Source organism: Mercenaria mercenaria, chromosome 12 (genome assembly GCF_021730395.1).
Source record: "Mercenaria mercenaria strain notata chromosome 12, MADL_Memer_1, whole genome shotgun sequence".
Taxonomy (NCBI): domain Eukaryota; kingdom Metazoa; phylum Mollusca; class Bivalvia; order Venerida; family Veneridae; genus Mercenaria; species Mercenaria mercenaria.
In genome coordinates this window covers 963954-985379 of record NC_069372.1, presented here as the reverse complement: position 1 = coordinate 985379, position 21426 = coordinate 963954, and the positions used below count along the sequence as shown (strand labels likewise).

At 35.0% G+C, this 21426-nt stretch overlaps 1 protein-coding gene across 2 annotated transcripts in view; it reads left to right on the top strand.

Annotated features, from left to right (window-relative positions):
* Positions 1 to 21426, top strand: part of LOC123535331 (ATP-binding cassette sub-family C member 8-like) — a 70537-nt gene that overhangs the window by 7263 nt on the left and 41848 nt on the right. Inside the window, exons 7-13 of one of the 2 annotated variants that reach the window (XM_053518953.1) lie at positions 657 to 791; positions 2845 to 3007; positions 5134 to 5174; positions 5854 to 6117; positions 9466 to 9640; positions 13668 to 13688; positions 20852 to 21049. In XM_053518953.1, coding sequence (XP_053374928.1) covers positions 657 to 791; positions 2845 to 3007; positions 5134 to 5174; positions 5854 to 6117; positions 9466 to 9640; positions 13668 to 13688; positions 20852 to 21049 — 997 coding nt within the window. The remainder of the gene's footprint in view (positions 1 to 656; positions 792 to 2844; positions 3008 to 5133; positions 5175 to 5853; positions 6118 to 9465; positions 9641 to 13667; positions 13689 to 20851; positions 21050 to 21426) is intronic. The other variant, XM_053518954.1, reaches the window with a different exon arrangement.

Sequence of the window (21426 nt, the reverse complement as noted above, 5' to 3'; positions counted from 1 at the left end):
ATGTGTGTAAACTTTAAACTCCTTTGAAATTTTACTAACTTTTATGGTGGTCAGTCAAAGTTGTTAGAATGTCTGATTGATAATCTTCACATGAAACTCATAAGAAGAATATTAACCCTTACCCTGCTAAATTTCTATAATGAACTTGTCCATCTTTCATTTTAGACTGTACTGTTTACTGTTAAAGGGGATGCTTACAAAAAAAGATACTGACTGTGTGGCGAACAGTGCAGATCTTGATCACACTGCACGGATGTGTAGGCTGATCATGATCTATGATCTATACTGTTTACAAAGGCGTAATTATTCATGTCTAGCATGATAAGGGTTAAAGCAAATAAAGGTATGACATGTGATTGATGTAAACAGTGTTAATTACTGTAAAAGCACATATTTTCCTGGGTCAAAATTTCGTGAATTTGAAATTTGGAGTATGTTCCCGAAGTTTAACATTCGCGAAATTGTAAAAATTGTATCCTACTTTAATTTGAATAATATCAGTAGTGAATATTTACGCCAGGATTAATTTTCGCGAGATATAGGGCCTTGCAAATATAGCGAAAATTAAACCCCCGCGAAAATTTCTGCTTTTACAGTACATCTGTATAGAAATGTCCTTACTGATATAGTGCTGATATAGTGCTTATTTCTTTTAGGTTGCTATAGCGATGTTACTGATGTATTTCAAGCTGGGTATCAGTGCTGTGTTAGGGGGGCTACTGATTATACTGTCTGCCCCAGCACAAGTATATGTTGGTCGAGGAATGTCATCATCTCAGAAAAAAGTCATGGTATAGTCTTTATACAATATATAGCTATTATGATAACTTTACATCTATCTTACGTCTATCTGTTTCAAAGTAATTTCAAAGCACTTTAAAGTTCTGATAAATTTTCTTCATTTAGTTGTTCCTCATCATCAAATCATATGACTCAAGGTCTATAACTCTGGCATCAATATTTAATGAATTATGCCCCCTTTTCAAATAGAATTCATGTTTAGAGTTTTGATGCACTTTCTGTCTTTGATGCACTTTCCCTCTATCTCTGTTAATGCTAAATGGATTTTATTATTCTTCCATATCGTCGCCTAAACCATATGACACAAGGTCCATAATTCTGGCACCAGTGTATAATAAATTATGCCCTCTGTTTACTTGGAATGTCAGGTTAAAGGTTTGTTTACTTGGAATGTCAGGTTAAATGTCTGTTTAATTGGACTGTCAGGTTAAAGGTCTGTTTTCTTGGAATGTCGGGTTAAAGGTCTGTTTACTTGGAATGTCAGGTTAAAGGTCTGTTTACTTGGAATGTCAGGATAAAGGTCTGTTTACTTGGAATGTCAGCATGGTTCGCACAGGCCATGAAAAGTCCTTGAATTTGATGCCTACTCCTTGAAAACTATTTGAATTTTGTAACAGTCAGAAACTACTTGAAAACTACTTGAATTTAGGAAAAAATGTACAAAAGATGGCAAATAGTCCTTAAATTTGTCGGGTGCGAAGTGAAAACGGACAAACATTATAAACGGACCAAAATAAACTAAAAAACAACGAAAAAACCCCAACCGTTACCGCCATTAGGGCCTGCCACGGAGTCGGCGATAGTACAGTACGGTACTGTACTTTACAGGTTTTATGCTCTTTCAAGTAATTTTCACACTGTGTAATTTATCTGCGATGCGTTGAAGGTAAAATCTTGTGTTACATTGTTTAATTTTGTCCTAAATTGGATTTAAATTGGTTATTTCATGTCTCAGCAACAGTGACATTGCGCCCATTTTAGTCCTTGAAAATGGAGGAAAACTACTTGAAAACTCCTTGAAAACTACTTGAATTTTTTTTTGGAAGGTCTGTATGAACCATGGTCAGGTTAAAGGTCTGTTTACTTGGAATGTCAGGTTAAAGGTTCGTTTACTTGGAATGTCAGGTTAAAGGTTTGAATCACTTGCTCTCTATCTCTGTTATTATTAGCTGGCTTTGATTCAAACTTGAAATAGTTGTTTCGCATCATTGCAAACATTATATGACACAAGGTGCATTAGAAATATTCCATGAATTATGTCTCTTTTATACTTAAAAGTTCTGGTTAATGTTTTGAGGCACTTTCACTCTATCTCTGTTATTATATTTATTACAAAATGGATTTGACTCCAACTGTTGGTGAACGCCAAGAAAGAAGAAGACTCCCAGCTGTTGTCCAAAGTCGTCATCCACATGGGGGTATTAATCACTCCAATGTTAGCTCAAGTTTCCTCAGATACGGGCACTGTCTGCTCTGACATTATCTTGTTTATATAAACTATATTTTCTCCATATCTCTTTTATGATCAGTTTCAAAGAGTTTAACTTGTTGTTGAAAATCATAACTTAATTTCTTACAATATATAAAGTTAAATTGATAATTTATATTGTATTCACTTGTATTGAAAAATCAAAATGAAGATCTTGCCTATGTTTAAAAGAAATAGTATTAGTCGATGACAAAGGGGAACTTCGTTTAACCCTTACCCTGCTAAATTTCTATAATATGCTTGTCCATCTTTCAATTTGGACAGTACCATTAACTGTTATTATAATAAAAGGGGTGCTTACCAAAAAGATACTGACTGAATGGCACACAGTGCAGATCTTGATCAGTCTGCATGGATGTGCAGGTTGATCATGATCTACACTGGTCGCAAAGGCAGAATCAATTGTGTCCAGCATGATAAGGGTTAACACTCATAATTTTATATTTGTAAGAATAAATATATTTGATAATTAACTGTTTTTGGCATAAAAATGTCCAATGATCTCCCACACTGCAACGGTAGAGAAATAATCAGATTGCATGTCTCATTTACAGCAACGAGCAGATGTGCGTGTAAAACGCTGCAACGAAATGGTACAAGGAATCAAGGTGATAAAGTTGCTGGCATGGGAAACATTCATTGCCAAGGGCATTAACGAAGCAAGAAAGACAGAGTTAAAGTTCCTGCTCAAAAATGCAGTCTTTAGAGCCATGTTTAGTAAGCATTTCTGTTATTTGATCATTTTCTTGAGTGAAATGCTTTTCTGTCAAGGACCTACCATTTTACTGACTTAAGCCTACCAAGGGAGCTCACTAGGTAGAGTACATAACTGATTATCAAGAAACCATGAGTTGACATGACAGGTGACTATATGTGTGAAGTAATTTGTCGTCCGCTCTTAATTCATGTAAGTTAATTCATAGAATTGTTGGAAATCCAGGTGGAGTTCATTGATCACTGTTACATAACTTAAATAGTAAATAGCATTAGATCCATGTCAAAATTTCCTGTTCAAAAGAAACCCCATTCTAAAACAAACAGTTTTTGAAAAATCTTCATCAATATTTGATGTAAAAACTGAACCTTGGTTGCACTAATCATAATTTACATGCATTATCTAGCCTTTGATATGAACCAGTGCACGGTGTATTTTCATGTTGAGTTGTTCTCTGCAATGAATCAAAGCTTATACAGAACTTTCTTTTTATATTTTCATTCATAAGTTATGACCCAGTCTTTATAAATTATGGCTTTGATAGGGGGTAAAAAAGAAAAATATATATTTCAGAAAGAAGTGATTTTTGGAACATGTAAATCTGTTCCATACTGACAAAAAAGGAACTTATATTTGGTGTAATGAAAATATTTGATGGTTTGTAGAACACAAACTGTTTTTGTGCCCTCCAAACATTTTTGGTGGTGGCACTTAAAATTACCCTTGTCCCTCCATTTGGATGTCTGTCCGTCTGTCAGTATTTGTGTCATGAATATCTCAAAAAGTGTTTGAGCTATAGTCATCAAACATCATAGGATTGTCATTTAGCATGTGAAGTTGCAATTTCACTCAGTATAACCAGAGTTACGACCCATGACAGTTAGAATTACACATACTGGGTGTACAAGTTTGTATTACAGGTATCTCAAAAAGTATTTGACCTAGAGTCATGAAACATGATAGGATTGTTATTCATTATATGAAGTTGTGCACCTGGGGTTACGTTTAGGATTCACTCAACCAGGCTAGGGTTATAGCTCTTGACTTTGTCAAAAATATACATAAAGGGTGACCTAAAAGTTTTTGTTTTACGTATCACAAAAAGTATTTGACCTAGAATCATGAAACATTACAAGATAATGAGGATTACTGTATAGCTTGTGAAGTATGCACCATGGGTTTTGTTTGGTATTTCACTCCATCAGACCTCGATTGTGGCCCATTACTTAGTCAAAAATCATTCTCACATACCAGAGCTCTACCATGGTTCCCCTGTACCATGTTTAACATCTGGCCCCAATTTCACGAAAAAACTTAAAAAATTGCTTAGCTAAGTCTGTTATTTCAAATGCTTGTTTTTGCCCTTTATGCATCTTCAATGTTGACTTTTTCATCTATATCAGACCCGTACATGACTATTTCATAGATCAAAGCACAACAATTCTGAATTTTACAGAAAATGAAGTATAGAAATAAGAAATATACTTAAGCAAATACTTAAGTTCGTTATATCGTGCTTAAATAGAAATATATGATATTTGTGTGACTGAAATAAGTACTGCAGACAAATACTACTAATCATTGTTTAATTTAGCTATAAATACATTGGTTTAGAAAAATCAACATTAAATAACAATAGCTTAAGCAATAGCTTGATTTTGAAATAACAGACTTAACTAAGTAATTACTTAAGTTTTTTCGTGAAATTGGGGCCTGATGAATGAGAATATCTAAAATATGCATAAAGGGCCTAAAGATTGTGTCTGAGGTATATCAAGAAGTATTTGACATAGAGTCATGAAACATTGCAGGATATAGATGCATTGTCTCATAATATTTTTAGGTCAGCACTTTTTTTTGACGCAGTGCAATAAACACAGGTGATCAATCAAAACACAGATAAGGATATATTTTTTGTCAATAAATGTTCAAATATTTGTTGTTCCAACTAACGGTGAAAGAAATGATTGAATTTTCTTCAAGAATATAGAGAAAACTTTATAAGGTTTACGTTGAGCACTGGGATAAGCTGAGCACTCTAGGAATAGAGGGTGTAGAATAGATAATTATTAAATCATTTTGTAGGCATTTTGTAGCATTTCTGAATAAACAATTTCCTTTATTTCAGCTTTTATTGGAACTGCTGTCCCAGCTCTAGCAACTTTACTGGTAAGTAGGCTACTCTGGTCATTCATATAAATTTCACAGTTGATTTCCTAGGTGATAGCACCTAGTAGTAGACTATTTGGGTAAGTTGTGTAAATTTCACAGTTGATTTCCTAGGCGATAGCACCTAGTGGTAGGTGTGGAAATTCCACAGTTGATTTGCAGGTGCCTAGTAGTATGCTCATCATAGTTTGATCCACTGCTGGTTAGAAAGAAATAATGATTGTTATGTCTCCCTGCTTACAGTTTATTTTGCCAAATTGCTTAAGGTTTTATAGGAACCTGTCTGCCTGCCTGCCCGCCTGTCTGTCTGTCTTTTCACTCTAACAAAGTGATACTTATCTGGCAAGAGAACAATAGATAACTGTACATTCTATTCAGTTATGGTTACTGTTAAACACTTGTTTTTAGTGACAACTTTGTATTTGCTAAAATTCTTTAGTTTCAGCCCTTTGGAATTCAAAGTTGAGAAAAATTTGACAAGTTTTTGTTAAAATATACATGGTATATGTACTTAAGACAACAGATTCAACATTTTGCCAAAATATTTTAATAGAACAAATCATAGCAAAACCACGAAACAGATTTTTCACTGTATACTTAAGAAATCTCAGTCTCACCATTTCCTGCAATAGCCACAAAGTTGATGTTCTTACCAGTTGTTCTATGATTTTATTTCCAGACATTTGTGTTATACCCATACATCGAGGAACAGCCATTGACAGCAGGGAAAGCTTTATCCACCCTGGCATTGTTCAACATTCTCTATATACCCCTCGTCTTGTTTTCACTGATGACTTCCACGTTAATTATGGCTAATGTTAGTGCCAAGAGACTTATACCCTATTTTCTGGCCCCGGAAGTGGAGGGGCTGCAAGGATTTAGTGATACCATCAAGACAGGAACAGGGAGTTTACCAGAGGACATGACAGGATATGATCCGGAGGTTTGTACTTCAAGTACAGTGTTAAGATTTACATGAATAACTAGATTGATAAACCGTGTGGAAAGATGGCTGTTTGATAAATCTTTTTCGTAACAAGGTTTTTCCATGATTACTCTTTTAATAGCAGGACAGTATTCACATTATACACCAATCTGAATAATATCAAGGGTAGAAATAGAAACTTGCAAAATATCTTGATTCGTTTTGAGTGAATAGTCCAAAAGTTCGTAGAATGGGTTTTTTTTCCATCGTAATTTTTATTTGTTTTGGAATCCTGAAAATTTTAGAATCATGATTTTTGTCTTAAACTTTTAAGATATCTTAAATGCACAAAAGGAACATTTCCCTGTAAAAAAAGTGGTAAAATTTCAGATATTTTGCAACAAAACATTAAAATATCCGTACAATAAGAAGTTCCTACTACAGCCTAAGGATGCATTTAGAAAGATGTTTAACTTACATCTGGATCCAGTGAAACAAAACTATGATTTACTAAAATCTCTGTAAGAGAACAGTAGTTACATGTATAGTCTTTTGTCCAGTTGAACAAGTACTTTTTATAGGTTGGTGTGTGTCAGAGATGATTATGCTTGGAAGTGTAATTTTAATGAAGTCAGCTAGTTTTCTGGCTTCTGCATGATAACATGAGGAGAACTATTTTTCAAAAGAATGAAATAAGGCAAAGTTTAGAATATATGGTGGCAGTGACAGTCTTGTACTTTGTATTTTCCTCAACCAAATTGTAATTGGTTAAAGGTTGATATCATTTCTGTTGTTTATCTTAAATGTTTGTCTGAAATCATTTGTGAAAAAAAAAATTCGGAAAAAAAAGTATACTGTAAAATCATTTAATTTTGTGGACATGAAATTTCGTGGTTTTGGTCAAAACAGCAATTTCGTGGGGATTTGAATTCGTGGATTTCAACTTTTGAACATAATATGAATGGGAATTTTACTTTTTCATTGGGAGTAAATTTCGTATATTGACTCAACCACGAAATCCTCGAAAATTAGTCCCCCACGAATATAAATGAATCCACAGTATCCAGTAAACTATAATAAAATAAATTTTCAACCTTAGTTCCAGAACATTGTCGGTCATCCCTGTCAGTAAGCCATGTGATCATAAAAGGTCAACATGCATTGCAATTCCTGGCAAATCAAACACTTGCCATAATCTACAGACAAAGCACTTTCACTATATTCAAAATACTTTCATTTAATTGTAAATTTTACATTTTTAGCGTCGGCGTCGGTGTCTGCGTCGGCGTCAGCTTTGGTTAACATTTTTGATAAAGTCAAATATCTCTGTTACTATCAAAGCTATTGACTTGAAACTTAAAATACTTATTTACCATCAAAGTCTACACCAGAAGAAACAATCCCTATAACTCTGATTTGAATTTTGACAGAATTATGCCCCTTTTTAACTTAGAATTTTTTTAAAAAATTTAATAAAGTCAAATATCACTGTTACTATTAAAGCTTTTGACTTGAAACTCAAAATAGTTATTTACAATCAAAGTCTGCACCAAGAGACACAATTCCCATAACTCTGATTTGAATTTTGACAGGATTATGCCCCTTTTTAACTTAGAATTTTTGGTTAAAGTTTATGATAAAGTCAGATATCTCTGTTACCATCAAAGCTTTGACTTGAAACTTAAATTACTTATTTACCATCAAAGTCTACACCAGGAGAAACAATATCCATAACTGTGATTGAATTTTGACAGAATTATGCCCCTTTTTAACTCAGAATGTTTTGTTAAAAATCAGATATCTCTGTTACTATTAAAGCTTTTGACTTTAAACTCAAAATAGTTATTTACTATCAAAGCCTACACCAGGAGACACAATTCCCATAACTCTGATTTGAAATTTGACAGAATTATGTCCCTTTTTAACTTAGAATTTTTTTTAATGGCAAAGCTCTAATTCAGAGTCAGGTACTGAGAAAAGTCAAGCGTGCTGTCTTACGGACAGCTCTTGTTACCACCTTGTCACAGTGCCAGAAAATGAAGAAAATTTAGTATTTCTGTATTTTTTTCAGCTCGACTATACGAATAGTCGAGCTATTCTACTCACCCTGGCGTCGGTGTCAGCATCACACCTTGGTTAAAGTTTTGCATGCAAGTACGTACAGCTATCATTTAAAGGCATAGCTTTGAAACTTACTTTTATGCCCCCCGAAGGGAGGCATATAGTTTTTGAACCGTCTGTCCACAATTTTCATGTCCGGTCCATATCTTTGTCATCGATGGATGGATTTTCAAATAACTTGGCATGAATGTGAACCACAGTAAGACGACGTGTCGCGCGCAAGACCCAGGTCCGTAGCTCATAGGTCAAGGTCACACTTAGACGTTAAAGGTCATTTTTCATGATAGTGCATTCGTGTCCGGTCCATATCTTTGTCATCGATGGATGGATTTTCAAATAACTTGGCATGAATGTGTACCACAGTAAGACGACGTGTCGCGCGCAAGACCCAGGTCTGTAGCTCAAAGGTCAAGGTCACACTTAGACGTTAAAGGTCATATTTCATGATAGTGCATTGATGGGCGTGTCCAGTCCATATCTTTGTCATTCATGCACGGATTTTAAAATTATTGGGCATGAATGTGTACCACAGTAAGACGACGTGTAGCGCGCAAGACCCATGTCCGTAGGTCAAAGGTCCTAAACTCTAACTTCAGCCATAACTATTCATTCAAAGTGCCATCGGGGGCATGTGTCATCCTATGGAGACAGCTCTTGTTTTTTCCTTTTCTGGGTCAATTACCAACCTCACTGGGTCAAGTCCCATAACTCTGACATGTATTTTGAGCAAATTATGCCCCCTTTTGGACTTAGAAAATCCTGGTTAAAGTTTTGCAAGTTACTATCTCAGAACAAATGCAGATATTAAAATGAAACTTCACATGTTCCTTTGGGGTAATAAAACTAGTTGATTGCATCAAGTCCCATATCTCTGACATGCATTTTGGTCCAATTATGTGTCCTTTCGAACTTAAAACTTCTGGTTAAAGTTTTGCATGCAAGTTACTATCTCCAAAACTAATGCAGATACTGGATTGAAACTCTATAGATATTTTAACATTAAGGATAATATTAAACAGAGAGCTCTTGTTTTTTTTTGGTCAGTTTTTTTACTTGTAAAAGAAACAAAATATATAATATTTAACTATGGATGTATACAGTTTTGATAACAAAATTCATATAAGAAAAGAAGATATAAACTGGCTGAAATTCAGCCCAATTTATACACTGTGACAGTGTTTACTAGAGTGTCAAGGGGAAGTAACACAGTGTTGGAGTTTGCAAACATTTTGTCTATATTTTCAGCATATTCAGCTACATTTGCTGTCTGCAGAAGACAAGAACGACGGCCTGAGCACAAGTATGTGTAGTTTAGCCAGTCATAATTCACATGCTCCTGGCGGTTTTTCTGCTAGACACTCCAGACAAAATAGCAGCTCTTCATTATTGGAGTACAATACAGAACATCTGATCAATCCAGGTAACTCTTACACTCTCAAAATTAATTTAGCTTAGAGTTACCAGGCTTTAGAGAAAAGTTAATTTGTGATTTTTTTCACACATATAGAATGTTTTTAATGGTAGCCGCAGCTTTTTTTTTCAAAAGTATTAGTGATCATATGCATATCACAAAACTAATTATTTGTAGGCTCTGTTATTGGTTGCACTGTTACTGTAAAATCACTTAATTTCGTGGGCATAAAATTTCATGGGGATATGTATTTGTGGATTTCAACTTTTTAACATAAAATGAATAGGAATTTTACTGATCGTTTGGATTAAATTTCGTGGATTGACTCAACCACGAAATCCACGAAAATTAGTCCCCCATGAATATTAATGATTTCACAGTATTTGTTTTGAGGAGCAGAACCAGGCATAATTATTATGATTGTCCCTTTTACTAATTCTGCAAAGTTAGAGCTCTAAATTATTTTAATTTATTGATTTTTTTTGGGTTATTCTGCAGTTAAAAAGTACTGGTTGGGTTTCAACCGATTTTTGTTAAATAACAGCTGTAATTGGATCACACTTCTATGATCTTATGACTGGTTTCATCTAAATGCAAAAATGTTACAGTCATTAAAGACACAGGGACCAGTAACAAACTCTCATTGGGGGAAAAATGATCTGTATATTGTATTAAAGTATATATATTTAGGCCATTTTCCCCCAAAAAAGGGTTTCTGTGATTTGAAACACTGAGCTTGTTATGCTTTGATTTCTTTTTTATCTTTATGCACTTGTACACTGGAATGTTAATAGTTTGCACAACCAAATTATGTGAGAGAAAATGCTTATTAGCCTCGTTTTCAGTCTGACAGTCTGTGATGATGTAGCTTCTTTCGGTTAATAGTCCATATTATATCTTGTAATCCAAATGATTATGTGTTTCAACTCAATGATTTTCTTTTCACCCAAATTTCTTTCAAAATAATTTGGCACGACTCGAAGGTTGTAAGTTTTGGCCCAACTTCAGTCATAGAGAATAATAGGTTAGTGCCGTAGATGAGGTTATCGGGTGAGCCGAAGGCGAATCTGATAACGTCAGGAGCCGAGCCAGATAAACTTTCTCCATCTTAGGCACTAACCTATCATTCTATTTATCTTGTCATTACTTAATTTTCCGATATTTGGCAGTTCATTTTACAAAAATAAGTGTGTGACAACCGTTTTAATGACGTCATATTCGTAATGACGTCACTTATATAATGATGTAATCACCGACAAAATCGCAATAACTTCTTCGTTTTTGAATAAAAACTCATTATTTGACCACTCATTTTTTTAGTTTGGACATTTCCAACACACTGGTGATGGTTTCAATGCAAAATTTCTTATGACAACAATATCGATCATAAGGTCATATGATCAGCTGACCGTATATCACTGGTCACATGATCAACTGACGGTATATCAAAAAAGATATACGGCACCCTGGTATCAGGGTCGAAAATACTGCAAGTGACAGGATAAATGATCACACCTCATAGGATAACAGTACTGGTTTGACCAGGAAGCACAGACTCTATAGTGGTTCATATAAGCTTACAGCTTTCATCACAATGTAGCTAAAAATTTAATTTAACCCTTATCATGCTGGACACGACTGATTCTGCCTTTGCGACCAGTGCAGGTCATGATTAGCCTGCACATCCATGCAGTCTGATCATGATCTGCACTGTTCGCCATTCAGTCAGTATCATTTTGGTTGGCACCCATTTTAACAGTTAATGGCACTGTCCAGATCGAAAGATGGACAAGTTCATTATAGAAATATAGCAGGGTCAGGGTTAAACTAAATATCCACAAGTTGGATTTCATCACATGGTACCAGATACTGTTGATTATAATTGTAAAAATGACTTCATGAAAGACTTTTGGTTGAGTAATGAGGCTGTTGGAATTTATATGTTTTTACTAAAGGCAGTCCCTCCATCTTTTTAGCTCACCTGAGCACAAAGTGCTCAGGGTGAGGTATTGTGATCGCTCACCGTCCGGCGTCCGGCCGGCCGTTGTACATCCGTCCACACTTTCCTTTAAACAACATCTCCTCCTAAACCAACAGGCCAATTTTGATGAAATTTCACAGGGATGTTCCTTGGATGGCCCCCTTTCAAAATTGTTCAAAGAATTGAATTCCATGCAGAACACTGGTTGCCATGGCAACCGAAAAGAAAAACTTTAAAAATCTTCTACTCAAAAAGCAGAAGCCCTAGAGCTTAGATATTTGGTGTGAAGCATTGCCTAGTGGGCCTCTACCAAATTTGTTCAAATCATGACCCCGGGGTCAAAATTGACCCCGCCCCAGGGGTCACTTGATTTTACATAAGAAAATCTTTAAAAATCTTCTTCTCAAAAACCAGAAGCCTTAGAGCTTAGATATTTGACATGTAGCATTGCCTAGTGGACCTCTACTAAAATTGTTCAAATCATGACCCCGGGGTCAAAATTGACCCCGCCCCAGGGGTCACTTGATTTTACATAGGAAAATCTTCAAAATTTTTTTTAGAATAAACCAGAAGGCCTAGAGCTTAGATATTTCACATGTAGCATTGCCTAGTGGACCTCTACAAAATTTGTTCAAATCATGGCTCCCGGGGTCAAAATTGACCCCACCCCAGGGGTCACTTGATTTTACATAGGAAAATATTAAAAAAATCTTCTTCTCGAAAACCAGAAGCCCTAGAGCTTAGATATTTGACATGTAGCATTGCCTAGTGGACCTCTACTAAAGTTGTTCAAATTATGACCTGGGGGTCAAAATTGACCCCGCCCTTGGGGTCACTTGACTTTACATATGAAAATCTTCAAAAGTTTTCTAAAAATAAACCAGAAGGCCTAGAGCTTAGATATTTCACATGTAGCATTACCTAGTGGACCTCTACAAAATTTGTTCATATCATGACCGCCTGGTTCAAAATTGACCCCGCCCCAGGGGTCACTTGATTTTACATAGGAAAATCTTCAAAAATTTTCTAAAAATAAACTAGAAGGCCTAGAGACTAGATATTTGACATGTAGCATTGCTTAGTGGACCTCTACAAAATTTGTTCAAACCTTTTCTCCCGGGGTCAAAATTGACTCCGCCCTAGGGGTCACTTGATTTTACATAGGAAAATCTTTGAAAAAAATTCTAAAAATAAACCAGAAGGCCTAGATCTTAGATATTTGACATGTAGCATTGCCTAGTAGACTTTTACAAAATTTATTCAAATCATGACCCCTGATGTCAAATTGACCCTGCCCCATGGGGTTACTTGATTGTACGTAGAAAAATCTTCAAAATTTTCTAAAAATAAACCAGAAGAGCTTAGATATTTGACATGTAGCATTGCCTGGTAGACCTGTACAAAAAGTTTTCAAATCTTGTTTTTAAAGTTACTTAAAGAAAATTTCAACTATATTTTCTCATAATTCTTTTGATTGATTTCTGTTATGATCTTTTGACCTTGAAGACTTGTCCTTAAGTGCAATGTTAACAGGTGAGCGATATAGGGCCATCATGGCCCTCTTGTTTTATGTATGTCATATCATGTGTTTTTAAAATTTACAACTGAGTCCTACTAAATGTGAGAAAACCTGATCTAAATACATGACCTATGAATGGATTACTTTAGAGGTAGTGGACTCATAATAACAATTGGCAGTTTCCATTAATTAATGTATTTATGTATGATGTATGCGTTTGTGACATTCCTTTGTTAGAAAGAAAAGTCATGTGCTTTTATGAGCAGCATTAACGGCCAAAGAATGTCCAAAATAGCATACAGATGTAAGTAATCGCTTGCAACATGCCAATTATAAATACATGGTATGTAATGGCACGCAAATTGCCAATTATATAAATACAAGTCCACTACTTTAATGCAGCCATGACTTTTTCTGAAGAATGAAAAAAGTCTGTTGGCTATCTATTACAGATTACAGTTCTGTTGTTTATGTAATGTAGGTAGTGTTACATGTATGTGATGTTGAAGTGTGTTTATAAATGTGTTTAATTCTAGGGTTTCCAAGACGACACTCTGGTAAGCGTGCAGGGCGTGATTTTCTTTGATTCTGTACTCTCAACTATAGCTTTTTTGTAGCATGCCCATTAACATACCTTAGTACTGAAAGAAAAATTCTTCTTTAGGCATTGATGAACAGTTTAACAGAATATTCTCATAGCAAATTCTTGCGTGCTTTTTTCCCCCTTCATATTGTAAGAGTTTTAATAAAAGACATTCATTTTAACCCCCGGGACATATAATGACTTCAGTTTTCTATGAACCATGATGCATGCATTTATAAACTGCAACTTTCAATGATATGTTCTAAGTGCTGAGGGTATATCGTGTTGAAGTATTGTGGTCATTTTATCACATTAAGAGAGGCAGTTTTACTAAATTTAGCTTACTTTATCATTGTCAAGAAGTCAAAATTTGTCAAAGAAGAAAAATTCTGTTGACAGTCACATCATGGACCATCTTAACTCTTGATTTATCTACACCATGATTAAACTCCACTAAGAAATATAAGTTACATTTCAACTTGCTTCACTTACAGACTGTTAATATAAATAGTTTTATTTTAATAGGAAATATTTATGCTCAGCGTCCTCCTAACTTAGGAAACATGTTGTCAGTAAGGCAAAAATAGAATCTAAAAAAAATTCTAAAATCCTTAATCTGCATTTTGACAACCAAACTCCAGGTGACTGGCTTATAGATGTGTTTAATTCTAGGATCACCAAGACGACACTCTGGTAAGTTTACCCACCAAGCTTTACCATGATCACTTTGATTAAATATTTCCGTGAAAACTTTTTTTTATCCTAACAGAGTATTGAAGCACAGGTTGACTGCCTACCATTAGGTCACTGAAATACCATTGAAGCCTGACCCCCTGCCCCAAACCCACCCACTCCCCTTCTCCTACTGCCAAGATAAAATCTATCAGTAAAAGCACTGTTTTATTTCAGAGAGTAAATTTAATAACCGTTGCCCTAAAAAGTTTTTTTTTTTCTCTGAATGCTTTCTGTTTGAGTGTTTGTTTTTATGTTTGTGTGCTACGTGTGTGTCTGAATTTGTATTATGTGATTATCCTACTAAATGAAGGGAATGTTTATATAACCAAACCATGTAAAATTGTTGTTGTCATAGCAACAGTTATTTTAATGAATTTTTTTCTATTTTCTACGAATGATACCATGAGTTTTTGTATAAATGTATTTTATCCTTTGAATTGTTATTATTATTGCATATTGAAAGAGTGTTAGTTATTTATGAAGAAAGATAGTGGTGTAATGTTATTAGTTATTTATGCAAAATACTATTTGAATTAATATAATATTGTTTGTTCTTTTCAATGTTGTGTTTTAGAACAGCATAAGTAAGTCTTAAAGCTAGGTTATTGTATCTTAAGTTTGTAGTGTTAAATCATTTAATATTGTTGACTTGGTTTAAGATTGTACTAGGATAAAAATATGTAACATCACACCCTTGAACGCTGACTTGGTTTAAGATTGTACTAGGATAAAAGTATGTAACATCACACCCTTGAATGCTGACTTGGTTTAAGATTGTATTTTGACAAAAATAATGATTACATCACACCCTTGGACCAGCAGTTGGAGCGGACATGGCATGCTAGCCCTAACAGGAGTTTTTAGTTTTAAGCCTGACGATTTGAGGAATAAGGATACCTGCTTTACTTGCCCTTGTGTTGCCGTCACCATTGGCATTGCATTCAGGTTAAAGTTTTAGCAAGCTTCTCTATTTCACTATATCTTCCTATCTACTGCCTCAGTTATCACCAAGCTGTGCCCTCGTGAAATAATTATGCCAGATGTATAACCGCCCATCATGTATAAATAGTATTAAAACACGATTTTGCTATAAATTATTACTTAAATATTTTAGTTGTTTCTACAACATAGGAAATAGGTTTGCTTTTTAGTTCACCTGTCACAAAGTGTCAAGGTGAGCTTTTGTGATCGCACGGTGTTCGTCCTCCGTCCGTGCGTCCGTAAACTTTTGCTTGTGACCATTCTAGAGGTCACATTTTTCATGGGATCTTTATGAAATTTGGTCAGAATGTTCACCTTGATGATATCTAGGTCAGGTTCGAAACTGGGTCACGTGCCGTCAAAAAACTAGGTCAGTAGGTCTAAAAATAGAAAAACCTTGTGACCTCTCTAGAGGCCATAATTTTCAATGGATCTTCATGAAAATTGGTCAGAATGTTCACCTTGATGATATCTAGGTTACATTCGTAACTGGGTCATGTGCCTTCAAAAACTAGGTCAGTAGGTCTAAAAATAGAAAAACCTTGTGACCTCTCTAGAGGCCATATATTTCACAAGATCTTCATGAAAATTGGTCAGAACATTCACCTTGATGATATCTAGGTCAAGTTTGAAACTGGGTCACGTGCCATCAAAAACTAGGTCAGTAGGTCAAATAATAGAAAAACCTTGTGACCTCTCTAAAGGCCATATTTTTGATGGGATCTGTATGAAAGTTGGTCTGAATGTTCATCTTGATGATATCTAGGTCAAGTTTGAAACTGGGTCACGTGCGGTCAAAAACTAGGTCAGTAGGTCTGACAATAGAAAAACCTTGTGACCTTTCTAGAGGCCATATATTTCACAAGGTCTTCATGAAAATTGGTCAGAACGTTCACCTTGATGATATCTAGGTCAAGTTTGAAAGTGGGTCACGTTCCATCAAAAACTAGGTCAGTAGGTCAAATAATAGAAAAACCTTGTGACCTCTTTAAAGGCCATATTTTTGATGGGATCTGTATGAAAGTTGGTCTGAATGTTCATCTTCATGATATCTAGGTCAAGTTCGAAACTGGGTCACATGCTGTCAAAAACTAGGTCAGTAGGTCTAAAAATGGAAAAACCTTGTGACCTCTCTAGAGGCCATATATTTCATGAAATCTTCATGAAAATTGGTCAGAATGTTCACCTTGATGATATCTAGGTCAAGTTTGAAACTGGGTCACGTGCCTTTAAAAACTAGGTCAGTAGGTCAAATAATAGAAAAACCTTGTGACCTCTCTAGAGGCCATATTTTCCATGGGATCTGTATGAAAGTTGGTCTGAGTGTTCATATTGATGATATCTAGGTCAAGTTCGAAAGTGGGTCACATGCAGTCAAAAACTAGGTCAGTAGGTCAAATAATAGAAAAACCTTGTGACCTCTCTAAAGGCCATATTTTTCCATGGATCTTCATGAAAGTTGGTCTGAATGTTCATCTTGATGATATCTAGGTCAAGTTCGAAACAGGGTCATGTGCGGTCAAAAACTAGGTCAGTAGGTCTAAAAATAGAAAAACCTTTTGACCTCTCTAGAGGCCATATTTTTGATGGGATCTGTATGAAAATTTGTCAGAATGTTCATCTTGATGATATCTAGGTCAAGTTCGAAAGTGGGTCATGTGCCTTCAAAAAACAGGTCAGTAGGTCAAATAATGAAAAGACGTTGTGACCTCTCTAGAGGCTATATTTTTCATGGGATCTGTATGAAAGTTGGTCTGAATGTTTATCTTGATGATATCTAGGTCAAGTTTGAAACTGGGTCAACTGCGATCAAAAACTAGGTCAGTAGGTCTTGAAATAGAAAAACCTTGTGACCTCTCTAGAGGCCATACCCTTGAATGGATCTTCATGAAAATTGGTCAGAATGTTCACCTTGATGATATCTAGGTCAAGTTTGGAACTGGGTCACGTGCCTTAAAAAACTAGGTCAATAGGTCAGATAATAGAAAAACCTTGTGACCTCTCTAGAGACCATATTTTTCAATGGATCTTCATGAAAATTTGTCAGAATTTTTATCTTGATAATATCTAGGTCAAGTTCAAAACTGGGTCACATGAGCTCAAAAACTAGGTCACTATGTCAAATAATAGAAAAAACGATGTCATACTCAAAACTGGATCATGTGGGAAGAGGTGAGCGATTCAGGACCATCATGGTCCTCTTGTTGTTGTAGGTGACAGAGGTTTTTTTCATTATATTTCAGGAGCAGAGAAAAGGGGGCAGCTTTATCTGTGCATTTTCGCCATATACAGAATAATTTATCCCCTGTCAGCTTCCATCTCAAAATATATAATTAGTTGCTAGTTTATATGCATTACTTTATTCACTAATGATTTTTCCATGCTTAGCATAATTGCTGTTTAAATCGTACATAGAGTGATCTCTCTTTCTTTGTGTGAAATAATTAGGACTAGCTCAGTATTTAACCATTTATTCCAGTTTATGGTTATAGTGCCTAGTGTGAGGTAAAGGTACTGCTGAATATAAATGCCGTAATCTTCATGGAAGGGAAGTTAGATGAGAAATCCTTTGCGGTTATAAGAATTGAAGGAAAAACCTGTTTTCATAGGGTGACGAAAGGGACGCACTTCCACACTGTAAATGACATCCTTGCATAAATTAATTATTATCCAGGCTGAAATTTGATGCAAAGGTTTAGGCAAATGATTCAGAGCCAGCAACTCTAAATTGGGTCTCATCTGAAAAGTATTGCTTTAAGCCATATTATTGATCTCTCTAAATTTATGCATTCCAGTTTATTATACAATTGATTATATGTTTAATAAAACATGACTGTTACTGGAAATAGCCCTTTCCTCAATTAAATAACTTCTGCAGTGTCGTAGTGTTATCCTTTCTCTACCATATGCACATAGAAATTTCTTTCATTTCTGTAAAGTACCTCCGATATTTAAAGGATTCCGTACCTGACTTGTGTGAATGCTGCCACAATTGAGCACTATTTTTAACTCATATTAAGTGGCATTACTATTAATGACTGGACGCAGTGAATATAATGAACAGAAAATTCAGCTTAATTTAACAGAAACACTGTATATAATCAGAAAATACAGCTGAACTTTACCTTTACACTGTTCATGAACAGAAAATACAGCTGAACTTTACCTTTACACTGTAAATAAAAGTAAAATACAGCTGAACTTTACCTTTACACTGTAAATAAACATAAAATACAGCTGAACTTTAACTTTACACACTGTTCATGAACAGAAAATACAGCTGAACTTTACCTTTACACTGTTCATAAACAGAAAATGCAGTTGAACTTTACCTTTACACTGTATATGAACAGAAAATGCAGCTGAACTTTACCTTAACACTGTAAATAAACATAAAGTACAGCTGAACTTTACCTTTACACTGTTCATGAAAAGAAAATGCAGCTGAACTTTACCTTTACACTGTTAATGAACAGAAAATTCAGCTGAACTTTACCTTTACACTGTAAATAAACATAAAATACAGCTGAAATTTACCTTTTCACTGAACATAAACTGAAAATACAGCTGAACTTTACCTTTACACTGTATATGAACAGAAAATTCAGCTGGACTTTACCTTAACACTGTGTATAAACACAAAATACAGCTGAACTTTACCTTTACACTGTATATAAACAGAAAATTCAGCTGAACTTTACCTTTACAATGTATATAAACATAAAATACAGCTGAACTTTACCTTTATACTGTATATGAACAGAAAATTCAGCTGAACTTTACCTTTAAACTGTAAATAAACATAAGATACAGCTGAACTTTACCTTTACACTGAACATAAACATAAAATACAGCTGAACTTTACCTTTACACTGAACATAAACTGAAAATACAGCTGAACTTTACCTTTACACTGTATATAAACAGAAAATACTGTTGACCTTTACCTTTACATTGTATATGAACAGAAAATACTGCTGAACTTTACCTTTACACTGTATATAAACTGAAAATGCAGCTGAACTTTACATTTACATTGTATGTAAACAGAAAATACAGCTGAACTTTACCTTTACACTGTATATAAATAGAAAATACAGCTGAACTTTACATTTACACTGTAAATAAGCAGAAAATACTGCTGAACTTTACATTTACACAGAGCATAAACTGAAAATACAGCTGAACTTTACCTTTACAATGTATATAAACAGAAAATTCAGCTGAACTTTACCTTTACAATGTGCATAAACAGAAAATACAGCTGAACTGCATTTACACTGTATATCAGTTGTTTTTGCGTGCAAGATGAAACTTTTACTTTATTTGAAAAGAGAATTTAATTTTAAAGAAAAATTAAAGTATTTTCAGCAGAAATAACATAAAACATATAAATGAAATATGTATGTACAATAGTATTGAAACCAGACTGCTTCAGTAGGGCAGTGGTTTATAGTTTGTCGAAAAGTTTAGTTGTATCTGACAACAGTAACCCAAAATCTGATCCTTTCTATATTTTCATAGTTTAACTCTTACCATGCTGGACATGATTGATTCTGCCTTTGTGACTAGTGTAGATTATGATCAGCCTGCACATCCATGCAGTCTGATCATAATCTTCACTGTTCCCAGTTCAGCAGTATCTTTTTGGTAAACACCCCTTTTAACAGTTAATAGTACTGTTCAAATTGGAAGATGGACAAGTTCATTATAGAAATTGAGCAGAGTAAGGATGAACAGTTCATTCCATTCCTCAAGCAAACTTTCTTCTCCATTTTACCAAAATAAAGGTTACGGTGTACATGTAGTCTTTTGTACAAGCTGTACTTTTAATTCTTGACTACGAAATTAGAGGTCGTGGGTTTGAGGCCCCGCTTCTTCCAACTAAAAATTACTAGCATTGGGATAAGAGTCCTGTGCTTTACAACTGGCACGCCAAAGAACCAGGGAAGCTTCTGGAATTGGAGCGTCTTTTGTATCTTGCACTATCCTCCCACTAGTCTTCTGGAGGAGTCGCCCATATGGGTTACCGCTGGCGACTGTAAATAAACTTATCTACAAACAAACATGAATAGATGCGGGGATAAACAAACACTATGATATGCAATGATCTGGATCCTTGCTGATTGCAAAGCCCCAACATTGTTTTTTGTACAGTGGTGCTCAAATAGTAAGATAAGCTTTAGCCCTTATCATGCTTGACATGATTGATTCTGTTCGGCCAGTGTAGATCTTGATCTGCACTGTTCGCCATTCAGTCAGTTTCTTTTTGGTTAGCACCCCTTTTTACAGTTAATGGTACTGTCCAAATTGAAAGATGGACTAGTTCATCATAGAAATTTAGCATGGTAAGGGTTAACCTGCAATTAACTAATTTGATTCAAGTGTTCAGTTAAATACATGTATATATTTATATTGTAGCGGTGACATTGTCTGCGATGGATCAGCATCATCATCACAACCAGCACCACCGACGTCGGCACCCAAGTGGCGTGTCTATAGAGGAACTACAGGAGTGTGATTCCCAGTATGCTGTAGAGGTGATTGGGGGTGCCTTCTCCTGGGACCTAGATACCAAAGAATTAACTCTCAAAAATATAGATCTTCAAATACCCAATGGTATGTTGATTATGGTTTAACAACATTTTGTCGCAGTATTTCAGTAGTATATTAGAAGTAGACCTAATTTAACCTGAATATTTTTTTCTGGAATACGTACTAGTATTGATTTGCTCCCAGGTATAAATTGGCAAGTCTCAAACATGAGTCAGAAAATGATGAATGATTTAGACACATTGCTTAACCCAGGGGTCAAACTTGCAACCCGTTGATTCATAGTTTTTTTTTCTGGTAAGGCTTACACTTAATTGCAGTAAACTGTTAATAGTTCTGTCTGCTTTGGAGTTTTTAGCTCGACAATTTAAAGAATAGGGGAGCTATATATAAATATAAATATATATATATAAATATTTTCAAAGTCCATTGAGATATTGCTT